This window comes from Mytilus galloprovincialis, chromosome 2 (genome assembly GCF_965363235.1).
Source record: "Mytilus galloprovincialis chromosome 2, xbMytGall1.hap1.1, whole genome shotgun sequence".
NCBI classification, from domain to species: domain Eukaryota; kingdom Metazoa; phylum Mollusca; class Bivalvia; order Mytilida; family Mytilidae; genus Mytilus; species Mytilus galloprovincialis.
Window position 1 is genome coordinate 28312762 of NC_134839.1, and position 14377 is coordinate 28327138.

Consider the following 14377-nt stretch of genomic DNA (forward strand, 5'->3'; position numbering starts at 1 on the left):
TATTCGGACGACGACGACGCCAACGTGATAGCAATATACGACGAAAAATTAAAATTTTTGTGGTCGTATAAAAATTCTTTAGACTTTGAAGAATAACTACTGGTGTATTTCCCCCATATGTAACTATATAGATACTTACTTGCAGATGATAAAAGAGCTGCTGCCGCACCTTTAGCATATTTTGTTCCTGTTTTTCTGGCTTTATCTTTTGCTGCAAGATATCTTTGATGCCTGAAAAACAGGCAAGTCAATTAAATGTTGGACTACTTTTAGGACTTTACCTCATTATCTAAGAAATGCTATAAATTTCAAAATCATTTTTTTTATATATTTCTCTGCTGTTTGTATCATGATTATTGTTATGTAATGCTCGAACTTCATATGACTTGACAAGTTTATACAACCCTTTTTGTTTGATGGTTGTTATAGGTGCAGCATATGACAGTGTTTTATATAATTGCCTCGTGACATTATAATTAGTGTGTGACATTATATTTGCTGCGATGAGAAATGACAATATTTTGGTTTTCATAGAAAGGCTCACAGATTTGATTCAAAATTCTTCATCAAATGGCATAAATGTTCAGCAAAAGCTTAAATTCTGTCATTTGAAAAAGTTGCAGATAAAAAGAATGATATTAATAGCAGAAATGACCTTGTTCTAAAATACATTAATAATAATTTTTTTAATCATAGAGGTAGTTTCCACAAACTTATCTTCCCCTGGTCCCTAAGAGTCTACAATTAAACCAAAACCAGTTATTTAAACCTCAAAAATCACTCATCGTCATATCAAAAAAGTAAAATAGCAGGTGCACAATTTCATTTCCTGTATTAGAACCTAAGTTTGGTTGTACCTTGTCAAGCAATTGTCAAGAACTTCTGATATATAGGTCCAGCTTTAGTTGATTTTTTAAATTGAAAGTTTCATAGGTAGCTTTTTTCATTCATTTAAACTATTTCTCTTTACTTTTTTTTAAATGTATTTTTGTTTGTTACCTTTTTTCTGATGACAACATTTTAGCACTTTTACTAGAGGAAGCATTCTGCCAGTCTCCTTTCTTTAAATGTGACTCAAACCGGATTGTTAATGGAATTTCTGTAAAAATATGTTATAATATTAAAATTTCAAAGTGTATACTAAGATTATATATATATTCCTCTGCTAATTGAGCATTGTACAATAAGTTACAGCTTATGTTTAAAATAACACCTGGACCCATAATGCATCTTAAAGTGAATAATATGTATAAACATATCAAGAAATTTCTGTGCATTGATATTTGACATGTTGCTGAGTGACTGAGTTTAATTATTTGTGATGTTTAAGAAGAGCAAACGAAGGATATTGCTGCAAAAACTATGGAGTTCTCAAATGCTTGCAAAGAATTGAATTTCTGGAGAAATTAATTATCATTCCCAGAAGGCAATCACAAATTAATTGGTTTCTGCAACAAAGTGCAAAAAAATTTATACTCATGATAACCCACAAATTCACCCAAATACTTGAAATTGTCTCTGTACAAAATATATTGAAAGTTAGGATATGTAAAAAGGAATTGGTGTCTAGACTAGCTACCTAAAATAATTGCACACATTGACCTTTCTTAGGGCTGGTTAATTCAGAATTATTAACATTATATTTTTGTATTAAGAAATAGGAATATTTGCATGGTTCCACCCCTTATTTTACACTTTTTAACTATTGAGTTGCATTCAAAAACAGAATTATCTTTGACATTCAACACCTACAGTAATTATGGCCTTTTCTACTTTCTGCTTCACATATTTTACTGCAGTAAGATATCCTGTACTGATATTTATAAAGGATTTCCTGATGAGTTGCCTTTTATTTGATGGGAACATTTCTCTATCATGCTTGAAACAAGAGAAACTTCCTTATTTCTCAATATTGATAGAGTTGACATGACTGCATTGAATTTGGTCTATAAATAGAACAATGTTTAAAGTTTACCTTTACCTGTATCTATGCCCCAGTTATAATAACAGGTGAAATAATACAATGGTGACCTTGAGATGTGATATTGACTTCGCAAATCAATTCATAAACACAATTCAGGTTAATGGTTTTTGTATAACCAGCTGGTAGAAATTAATTTTTATATAAAATACACTAAATCTATCTGCCGATTTGATTTGTGTGTATTAATATGTGGTTTCAATCAAGATAGTACCAATACAATGTAAAAGCAAGCAAGCATCTATCATGTCTATCAGACTGTTTACCACTGATGAATTTATGAATATTTCCATTAGTCTACTAATTATTCTTGCAGCTCTATATATTAAATGATCATGTATATGAATACAACAACACCTACATGTAGCATAAATTTTACTTATTGTTTAAAAAGATTACATAAGTTTATAATAACACGCTGCAGTTATTTCTGAATATATCGGTCAGACAGCGGGTTGGGTTTCTCTTTCATGACAAAATCATCTTCTTATACTTATAAATTTTAACAGAGCTTTATATAAATTTCTGAAAAGAAATTTGCCAAAGTGACTTTTAGCATGAATCTAAATTTCAACCTAATTAAACAGGAAACACACATTTTTGGTCAAAGCTAATAAACACGAAAGGTAGAACAAAGTCCTGGAAAAAAAAAAACATCTTCCATCCAGGGGCTCGATGCAACCTGCCATAGTGTGACAACATAAAAATGAACCCTGTATAATACCTAAAATTTAGGGACCCAATCTAATTAAAATTTACTGGATCCTTCAGAATTTTTTAATGTGTTGACATTCAAAACTAAATTCTTTTCAATTGCTAATTATTTTAAAAGCTGATTTAATTTGCTGTAAACAAATAAATTTTTAAGTTGCCATACATGTAAATATAATATTAGATATCAAATCTTTTTCCAAACAGAATACTATTTCAATATCTGAAACCCACAAATAAGAACACCATAAGTGTTATGTTTCACCATGATTTGAAATAAAAGATCAGCATTATTCTTTTCATGACCGTAAGCTTTTCGTGAAGGTTTTTTTTACTTGGTAGACATTGCAAATTGAAGAATCAGAAACTTATCAATAAAATCAAGTCTTGTGGTCTGCTGAATTATGATGTTATAATTTCACACTTATATTTCTTAGGAAGAAACATCAGGAGTAAAAAAGACATTACATCATGCTATTCTAACAACTGTGATAGCTAGAGAACAAAACGGAAGTTTCCTAGTAGAATATAGCATAATGTGACAAGGGAAATTCTAATATCACTATTTCCTTATAAATTAAAATATCAAACCACAATAACAAATTCAAAATTGACATATAAGGAAAGTATCAGAATTACCTTATAACACAGTAACCTCAATTAGATCTTTATTTTGGTTACAATCATGTTAACATGGTTAAGGCCAATGTCTTTGTTTGTATAATAATTTATACTTCATTGGTGATTCAGATTTGCTTATATTTATAGGTACTATAATTTACAATTTTAAGAGATCTTTAGTTATAAATGTTTTACATTATTATAAATGTACATTAGCAGATAAAAGTTATAGGTTTTCACTGCACTAAAATAGGGTGATTGTAGCAAAGCCTCCAGCTGTCTTCACAGAGTACATGTGTGTGACCCACCAATGATCCTGTCAAGGTTACACACATGTTATGTAGTATCACTTTTATTACATCATGTACATAGTGTATTCAAGATAAATACAGGTAGCTAGCTATCTGAATCATCAATGGATTTTTTAAACCAATAAACAACTTCAAAAAATCTTTTCTTCTGTTCACAAAAAGCAGCAAAAAGTGTATTGCAGAAAACATAATATTTATTTTAGGGGTTCCTCCTCTGCAAAATAAAGGTGGGAATCTGTTTTACAAATAAAATTGAGAAAGGAAATGGGGAATGTGTCAAAGCGACAACAATCCGACCAAAGAGTAGACAACAACATTTTTTTTTACCTGTAAATATGAATGATACATGTAGATGCTGATATGAAGCTAGAGAACCGTATTACATAGGGCCAAAATAAATAAATAGTGTGTTTCCTATTTCACCCCCCAAAAAAATAGGTAGGGTAGGTACATGTAGGTAAAACATTTTATTTTATGAAAACTTTTTATTTTTTTCTATCGATGACAGCAGCAAAAAGATTCCAAATGAAATCATTTGATGTGCCAGCATGCTTCTTTGATACAATGTAGTTATAATAGTACTTAATTAAATCTACAGGTTTTTTAATTTTCTGTTTTAGTTCTCTGTATTAAAGAAATATGAAAATAAACTTTTATGCAAATTATGAATTTCATGGGTTGTAATAGGAATATGTTCTTGCCGATTAATATTCTTAAAGCAAAAATTGCAGTGAAAAATCTGGCATGGTCATGATGGTATTATTGTTTGGCCTAGTTGAACCTAACAATGTAAATGACACACAGGGTTTACATGTGGGAACAGATTCCTACCCCCTTTTTTTTAGTTGTAAAATATATAGATGTGTTTTGATGTTTGACAGAATTTAATCTTGAAGAGTGGGGTTCTGACAATTGATATTAAAATTTCAGGTTTTGAGGAGTGAGAATCTTGTCTTATTAAATATATGGAAAACAATTGTAGATATTAATATTACATGAATTTTTTTCCTTCTCTAGTATAAACTGTGGTGGGACTAAGAGAAAATTTAAAGGAATAAAAGAAGACATGGTGCTGGGACAGATTCATTTGTAAATGAACATGAATCATACACCATGTCTGCCTACTAGGGAAAGCTTTCTATTTCTTGTTACACATTGCCTGTCCCCTTGTGGTCATTAACTCAAACTGTCAAATCCTCAAAAGCATAAACAGCCGTTTATGTTGAGTCCTGAGAACATTTTTTTACAACATTCGTAGAGCATTTTTTACAACAAAAGCTGGATTGATTTTAGCAGTATATTGATCTCATTTTTAACTCTTAAATTATTTGCCGTCAATTATTACCGACCGAATAAGATAGTCTGTCCAATCTGAAATGATTCTGACTTTTGGTCCAAAGAAGCACAGGTACAAAACGAGATTTTGTTAATATATGTATATATATACATGTATACTGAATACACTATTCACTATATATACAAATATTTAAAAAAATATCTCGTCTTGTACCTGTGCAAAGAAGTTGAGCAAAATGCATAACTTCGTATTTTTTTTCCGTCTATAGGTCCATCATGGTGTTCTTTAAAAAGATTCATCATATCATAATTATCCAGAATTAATGTCATTATATTTTGCAACCGTGTGATCACATTTTGCATATTTGACAGCTAATACGCTGCACGGTTGTCGAAAAGCCATGCTTGTTTATTTAAAATCTTGGTTTTTGAAACGCTTGACTTATCAATATTGGTCATTGCTATCAAACGTTTTGAAGATCTGTGGTTTCTAAACGAAGTCGGATCCGGACAGACCAAAAAATCCGGATTTTTAAATTTTTTAAATTTTTGTCAATAAAATGTTTAGGGTCGGCTTCAGAAACGGAGGTATGGTCGGGAAACCGGAAACACACTATTTATTTATTTTGGCCTAAATTGAAATTGAAAGGTTTTAAAAAAAATTTATGACTTTAAATAGCCAGTACATACATGTATACTGTCAATATTGAATAAACTTATCAAAATTCACAATTCATTATCAAAACAATAAATGAAAAACATAATAATCTCGATATACATTTTACTATCAAAAAACACTATTAAATCATGAATGAAAGTTTAAGAGTAGTTTGCGGAAGAAAATTTTACAAGCCATGAAGACAATTTAAAAAGCTTCGGTTGTAGGACTTTGGTTAAACCTGATGGCAGAATACCAATTTTTGGTGGATTGGCGCTGGAAATTAAATTTCATGATTTTGTCAATTTCTGCATAAAAGTTCATCAATTCCTATATAAATTACTGAATATATATATATGTAATGTAAACCAGGTGCTCCGCAGGGCGCAGCTTTATACGACCTCAGAGGTCGAACCCTGAACAGTTGGGGCAAGTATGGACAAAACATTCAAGCGTGATACAGCTCTGAATTTGGATTGTGATCAAATTTTTGAAATTACATGGTTTTTTTTTACACAAAACAAATGTCAAGATTTTACAAATCAATTAAAGATTTCTTCTTCAAACTTTTTAAATCTAAAATTAAATAGTTGACACAGCATAGGTTTCTAACACAGAATGAATGTGGTCTAATGAACTTAAAATAGTTTTTTTGCCTTTGAGCAATTCACTATGCTGTTGAATATTAATCCTCTCAAAAAAATGTTTGAAGAAATTTTCTTTTTATTTATGAAATCTGAAATGAGAAAAATTTACCCCCCCCCCTTTTTTTCACATCCCTGCTTCCCTTTTTCCAAAACTGATATTAATTCAAATTTCTAATGGAGTTTGCAACAATAACTACTCTTTTAAATACATCAAAAAATATTAAAATGTAAAATAAAGTGTTTGTTATCACTGAATGGTAAAGATTGGTTGGTAGTAAAAGTGAATATACATTGTTTATTGTATAAAACAATAAAAAAAACTTCATCAGCAACATTTTATATTGGCAAATTTCCAATGAAGTTATTTACATAAAGTTATTGGCAAATAAAAATAGAAAATGACATCATAGTCATGTCTGGCAAATGTCCAACATACATTATCTAAAAACATTTTAGATAAGATAAGGAAAAAAAGCTTCATCAGCAACATTTTATATTGGCAAATTTCCAATGAAGTTAATTACATAAAGTTATTGGCAAATAAAAATAGAAAATGACATCATAGTCATGTCTGGCAAATTTCCAACATATATTATCAACTACTATTCTATACAAAGAAAGATAACTCCAATTGAAAATTAATTGCTATTGCACAATATTGTGCAATTAGATATTTCTTGCTATTGTGCAATACTGTGCAATTGAAAATTTCTTGCTATTGCACAATACTTGATATGGAATCCTGATTTGGACCAACTTGAAAACTGGGCCCATAATCAAAAATCAAAGTACATATTTAGATAAAGCATATCAAATAAGCCCAAGAATTTAATTTTTGTTAAAATCAAACTTAGTTTAATTTTGGACCCTTTGGACCTTAATGTAGACCAATTTGAAAACTGGACCAAAAATTAAGAATCTACATACACAGTTAGATTTGGCATATCAAAGAACCCCAATTATTCAATTTTTGATGAAATCACACAAAGTTCAATTTTGGACCCTTTGGGGCCCCTTATTCTGTTGGGACCAAAACTCCCAAAATCAATACCAACCTTCCTTATATGGTCATAAACCTTGTGTTTAAATTTCATAGATTTCTATTTACTTATACTAACATTATGGTGCGAAAACCAAGAAAAATGCTTATTTGGGTCCCTTTTTGGCCCCTAATTCCTAAACTGTTGGAACCTAAACTCCCAAAATCAATACCAACCTTCCTTTTGTAGTCATTAACATTGTGTTTAAATTTCATTGATTTCTATTTACTTAAACTAAAGTTATTGTGCGAAAACCAAGAATAATGCTTATTTGGGCCCTTTTTTGGCCCCTAATTCCTAAACTGTTGAAACCAAAACTCCCAAAATCAATCCCAACCGTTCTTTTGTGGTCATAAACCTTGTGTCAAAATTTCATAGATTTCTATTAACTTAAACTAAAGTTATAGTGCGAAAACCAAGAAAATGCTTATTTGGGCCCTTTTTTGCCCCTTATTCCAAAAATGTTGGGACCAAAACTCCCAAAATCAATACCAACCTTACTTTTGTGGTCATAAACCTTGTGTTAAAATTTCATAGATTTCCATTCACTTTTACTAAAGTTAGAGTGCGAAAACTAAAAGTATTCGGACGACGACAACGACGCCGACGCCAACGTGATAGCAATATACGACGAAAAATTTTTCAAATTTTGCGGTCGTATAACAACGTAAAAATAAGATGAGGAACATTTATAATTTCCAATGAAACAACTCTCCTCAAAAGATCAAATGACAGAGTTGTATATATATTATAAGTTGTATTTCATTATATTTCTTCTTTTTATTTCAACCACTATTTGTCAAACACATGTAATTTACCTGAGACTCATCATATACACATGTATATTTACAATGTACCTAAACCTCACCTGGAAGATATTTAATTTTATCGCTAAATTGCAATCAACACCCTCTTGCTCTTGACTAGTGTTGGACTAATACCTTGTATATTAATCAAGCAGTAGGTGGTTTAATGATGGACAAAGGGCTATTATGGTAGACATTGTATTTATGGACACCACATGTATTATCAGGAGGGTACATGATTCAGTTAAAACCTGTCTGCAAAATTTAACACTTAATGCTCGTGGAATAAATGTGGAAGACTCACCCTAACATATCTCATTTAAAATACATGACAGGGTGGTTTCACTCTAAATAAATACTTGTTAGGCTGTACCAAAATATGACGGTCAGTATCCATTCATTTGAGCTATTGATTTTGCCATTTGATAAGGGACGTTTCAAATTTTACTCAGAGTGCAGTATTTTTGTGATTTTACTTTTTATTTCAGTGAATCAATCAACCTACATGTACAAAACGTGTAAGGAAGAAAGATCTTTTATACTTTAAAAAGTGAACATAGCTCACCTTGATTGAAAGACAACACAGGATGAAAGGCTGGATCAAGAATGGCAACTCTATCCTGCAGTGGGAAACTATCTACATCAATCCTTTGTACATTATTGTAACGTCCTCCACACATGGGACACGATGAGATTGGAGGATAACACTGACATTTCACAGTTGATAGACGTGCAGCTTTCCTACTAACATTGTGTAGTCCAGCTGTCCGTAACAGTTTACGTTTTCTATAACTACGCACAGGACGGCAACGCGATGCCTGACATGTAATGTCATGATTGATGGGAGATGAATGTGGCGTAACATCCCCGTCACCACCAGGTCCAATTGTAACGTTCTGACCATCTCTGTGACTAGAACCAATCACACCATTTAAATGTTTAGCCTGTGAAGTTGGTGTTGATTTTGTATCTCCTGCCATCACAGACGTACTCTGAGCAGGCGATACTGTTCCCAGAGACTGAGTCAACTTTGTAGCTTGTCGATTTACATTCATCATTAAATTAGATATATTACACGGTGATGCCAAAGCTTCATTTTTGCGTTCTAGATTTGCTATTTTTTGTTCTAGAGGTGACAACTTTTGTCCTGCTCTGTTCTGACGGATTCGCCATAACAAATCTTCAGGAGAAGGCTGCTCACCAAGAAGAACTGGTCCTTTTGTATGTCGAATTTGCTTATAAATTTCACTTTGTTGTCTTATTCGATATTCTAGATCAGAAACTTGAGCTTGTAACCAGGTCCACCGCGAAGCCACATTAGCTCTCTCCGAGGCCCATTTCCATTCTGCTCTACGGTGTCTGAAAAAGTAATTGAATTTATAACATTGATTTCATATACATCCTGCATAGCATACAAAATAGCTGATCAATATAAATCTTTTTTTTATTATTCAAATTCAAAACACATTTTTTTGTTCATAACATTGAGAAAAAAATGTTGAGTATAATGGAAATAAGGAATGTGTCAAAGAGACAACAACCCGACCAAAAAGTAGAAAACAGATGAAATCAACAACTGCTACAACACTGTATAGCCAAAAATCCAAATTAATATAGTTTCATATGAATTACATACACGCAAAAAATTAAAGGGTGACAAATACTTCATGTAAAACACTGTAGCATACTCATCTGTTTATACTACATGTATAACATGTACATGTTACATATATATTGAATACTACCAGGTTTTAAGCAAATAAATCATCTTTTGTTTACAAAGACCCACATGTAAGACTGTACACTAACAATCAGCACTATTAAATCATTCTTCATTGTTTGGGGTTTTTTTTGCGTTTAGGAATAAAATGTGATAATTTGTAATTACACTTTTCACAAGGAATTATTTGAATATGAAATGATTTTGAATTCTGGAAAATTGATAGGAAATTATAATTAAAACTAACCCAAATAAGAGGGTTAGCCATGCACACATGCCTTAAGTTAATTTTTTTCACTGACATAGCATGAACTGACTAAACCCCCGTAGTCATGCATGCATGTCTAATTATATATATAACCCATTTTAATTTCTTAGTTTTCATTTTATACATGCAATTGTTATCAATTTTCCAGAATAACCAAGATTAAGTAAGGACCTGTATCATGCTGTTGCTGAGTAATAAAACAGAATGCTGTTATTACAGAGAATGTGTTTGTCTTGGAATTAAGACTGAACAAGATACTATTGACAATTATTGATTTATATTTTGTTATGGGTTTCAAGAGAGTTGGCTCATGAATAGCATACATGTAACTGTCAATCCCTTGCAGAAAACGAAAAGAATGGATTAAACATACATGTATATATGCACAATCTGTTAATCAGATAATCAGCTTCCATTAGTATTAAATGTTTTGGGGAATTCCAGATTCTATTTTTAGAAAACTGATGTCATCAAGCACAAGGTGACCTACATATTACATGTACAACTGTATACATTTTGTAATTGAAAGTTTCCAATATGGGGAACATAAATAAACACATAAAACAAAGATTGTTGGAACATTGCTGTTCACAATTGAAGTATATTAAGGGCTAGGGCAAACATTACAGAAACATGAGCAGAAAACAATGCATCCAAAATTTGTGAGCTGTTTTTCCCAATGATGATATTCTATTCAAAATCAATGGAAAAATCACTTGAATCATCAAAAGAGAGATACACATGTAGTTACTCGTTAAGGAACTATTCCCCTTTTGACAGGTAGCCTCCTTACATTATGTAACATACATTTTATGTTGCTCAATCTCTAATTTTCTGTGTCAAGTGTTTGATCATATTTGTTGTCTGCCTTTCATTCACTACTTGGGATTATTCATGGAATCAGTACTTACTTTTATGGTGTGGACCAGTTGCAGATTCAAAGACAAACAACAATGACACACAAGTTAATATATTTTGTGAGTGATCTCTGGTGTCTCAAGATGAAAGAACAATATCCTGTCTTTAAAAAGTGCACTTCTTGATTGGTTTCTATCATTTGGTAATAGAGTTGAAAATCAATGATACACAAATGTATGACAACCACAAATAAAACCTTTCGGAAGTTATGATTTCAATATGACTGTTTTGAGTGAAGATATTCCCCTTGGCCACTTTGGAGGGGTAAACGGTTGATTTTCATATCTACATGTATGATTAACCGAAAGATGATGAGGTACTTATGTTCAAACAAGTCTGATAATAAACACAAGAAATTAAAATTGATCAGAAAACACCTTTTATTTCCCCTAGCGGTCAGTTTATGGAATCGATTTGGCTGAATTTTGAAGGAATTTGTCTATGAACAAAATCATCAGCAACAAAAGGGAAGTAACTCTAGCTCAAATTGTGTCAATAAAAAACAACGGTAAAATAGAACTGCAAACCAATCTAATAAATGATACTTACAACAGTGTTGATTTGGATTTCTTGCAAGTTGGGTCATCTTCATCACAACTTTCTCCACCAGAGCTACTCTCTGTTACATCAGAATCACAACAACTCTGTGCATGATGAATACTGTTTGACAACAGTCCAGATACTCTGATAGATTCTTCTGCTGTAAGCTTATCAATCGTCAAAACACCAGTTGGTCCACTGTCTGACTTAGAGTTGAGGTAACGCTGACTCAGCGATAAAGACGACTGACTGGACTGTAGTCTTCTTACTAAATTCACAAGAGCTGCTGTTGATAAACTTTTTACATCATCACTGTTGAACAATTCAGTCTTAATTTCATTTAAATTATTTGATGTTGAACTCTTTATTGATTTTGCAACTGTCTGTAGGTTTTTATGCTGATATCCAACGAAATTTCGGAGTTGTGAATGCAAGTGCGATTCAACCCCTTTACTTTGTAGTCGTCGTAAGCGTCTTAATAAATGTTCGGTTCTGCGTTCTAAAGTATGTTGCTTCTTTTTAACCTCCTCTTTCAAATTTGAATCAATAGGACTTTGAATGTCAGTGTCCATGTTAGGCACTTCTGTAGTGCTAACAGCATCCACTTCAGAACTGGAAGCTACCATTTTGTCTAATGTTTTAAATTTATGTTCAGAATCAGCAAAATTATTTTCTTCACCCAATGGTATCTTACTGTCGACAACTTTAATTGTAGAATCAAGTTTTAGTCCGTTATCACTCTTTAATTTTGTTTCAATATCTTCATTGCCATTTAAAACATGATTTGTTTGGTTCATGTTTTCACAAGCAATCAATGAATGTTTGCCGTTGAGAAACGGTTTAGGTAGATTTTCTTTTGTTGTAATTGTGTTGTCTGATTCTTCAAACTTGAATTTGATTTCTTGACAACCAATGCTTTGGAATAACCCTTGCTGTTGCAACTTTTTAAGCTCTCCAATGGTAACATGGGACGTCAGCCCACTGATGGGCTTTGCTCTATGTGGCTGATTATTCTTTCCGTTTGGAATACCACCAATGGATGGCACATGTAACTCTGGATTCACTGGTGGGGAAGATGGAGATATTTTGATACAGGACTGAGTGGCTGCCTCAGTTAGCGCAGGTGCCATAACGGCCATGCAACATACTCTCAAAGAGAGAGGCACAGACATGCACGATGGTTTGGCTGACGTAACATCATAGATATTGCAGAATCTCACCTGTAAGCATGTAATTATAGTGTTGTCAACTTTAGTGTACAGAAAGTACGATCGAGTGACACCTCAGACGCAAGCCCGACGCGCCCGTTTGTCCTTAAACTTGGTTCGAAGCACGTGACTATTTTCAACCCCAAGTACTTCTCTGTGAAAATCAAAACAATGTTAAAACAAAGCAATGTCAATAGGTCACCTGTATCGAATGGCTATGCAATGACATTTATCTAGGAACTGTCACATAAGACAAATCTAAACGATGAATAAATGTCTAATATTTCTTCAATATTATCAACATAAATCGTAACACACAAACCACGTGATTCCTCCACGTCCTTTATGCACACATGCATGAATTTTAATGTCCGACCATTTTTCCGTTGCAAAATCGTACCTTTTTCGAGCTCATTTTTTCCAATAGTTATGAGCAATTGGTAGATAATAAATTAAGGAACAATTTGATATAAAGCACCTAAAAGATCACGTTACCATTCCTGAGAAATATGAGGTTTTATAGTCCGCCCATTGATTGTTTTAAACCACAGTAATGGCGTACACTTTACACAAGGGCCATCACACAACAAAAATGCGGGCTAACTAGCCTCGATTCTATTTACAATTACGCATATCCCCCTCTCAGCTCTATTTTGTGATTGGTCGAAACTCTGTCGGGTGATGAGTGAATTCAGTTTACGCACTCCTTACAATATGCCTGTTCTTGACACTATATTTTAACAACTTAAGCATTGAAATGTTTTTTATTTAGAATTAAATGTGTTAAATGTATATTTTCATAAGTTGAAATTAATTTTACTTTGCTTGATTTGAATAATGCTAATGGAATTAGTTTTGTAGGACGTGAGAACAATCTGTCGGTTAACTTCTTGGAACAGCTATCGAATTTTACGTCAATACAACCTTCCGTGTTTTGTGTATTATGCCAATGATATTGCACGACAGAACCCATGAAATTATAACTTAATTATAAAAAATATTTGAGAAAACTGATTAGTATTAAATATTAAACATGGAAAGAAATTATGCATTTTAAAGTCAGCTTTCAGCTGTTAAAAAATACATCAAAATTTACCAATTATAGTTATCCCAACTATGCAAATCTATGCAGACTGGTCAGAAAAAGACTTTCAAGATCCGAAGAAAAAAAATGTTGAAAATGTAAAAACAACGGAACAATGATCGAAAAAAGATTTTAATCAATAAAAAAAACCCTGACAAGTTACTCGCTAATCCTAAATCAACTTCAATGAACTAGGCGGATACCAAATATAGATCAGTATAGACTCCCCCCTCCCCCTCCCCCACCCCCCCCCACCCCCAAACCCTAAAAAAAGACCAACCCAACATCAACAACAACCAAACAAAACATAACAAATACAAATAACAACAGCAAAAAAAAAAACGAATACAAAGATGAATAAATGTATATATATAAGTATATATACACAAATATGTAATAATATGGGCTTGACTTCTGGCCGTTAATTTCTATCCTAAAAAAAACACATAAAAAGCATATGTTTCAATGTTCCTTAGAAGCAAATAAACCATCAATTTGACCCTGACCGTATTTTTGTTGAGACATACAATAAGACTTTCCACTGAAAACTCAGTTGGGTATAACCAAT

The 14377-nt window shown here is 32.3% G+C and overlaps 1 protein-coding gene across 3 annotated transcripts in view; it reads right to left on the reverse strand.

The window, feature by feature from the left end:
* LOC143063302 (KAT8 regulatory NSL complex subunit 1-like) overlaps positions 1–13330 on the reverse strand; it is a 30485-nt gene extending 17155 nt beyond the window's left edge. The window contains exons 1-4 of one of the 3 annotated variants that reach the window (XM_076235362.1): positions 11527–13330; positions 8637–9430; positions 1000–1099; positions 140–231 (exon numbers count right to left, since the gene is read on the reverse strand). In XM_076235362.1, the coding sequence (XP_076091477.1) occupies positions 140–231; positions 1000–1099; positions 8637–9430; positions 11527–12689 (2149 nt within the window). In that variant the 5' untranslated portion in view covers positions 12690–13330. The remainder of the gene's footprint in view (positions 1–139; positions 232–999; positions 1100–8636; positions 9431–11526) is intronic. The other 2 variants (XM_076235363.1, XM_076235361.1) reach the window with 2 other exon arrangements.
* Positions 13331–14377: the final 1047 nt, after the last annotated feature.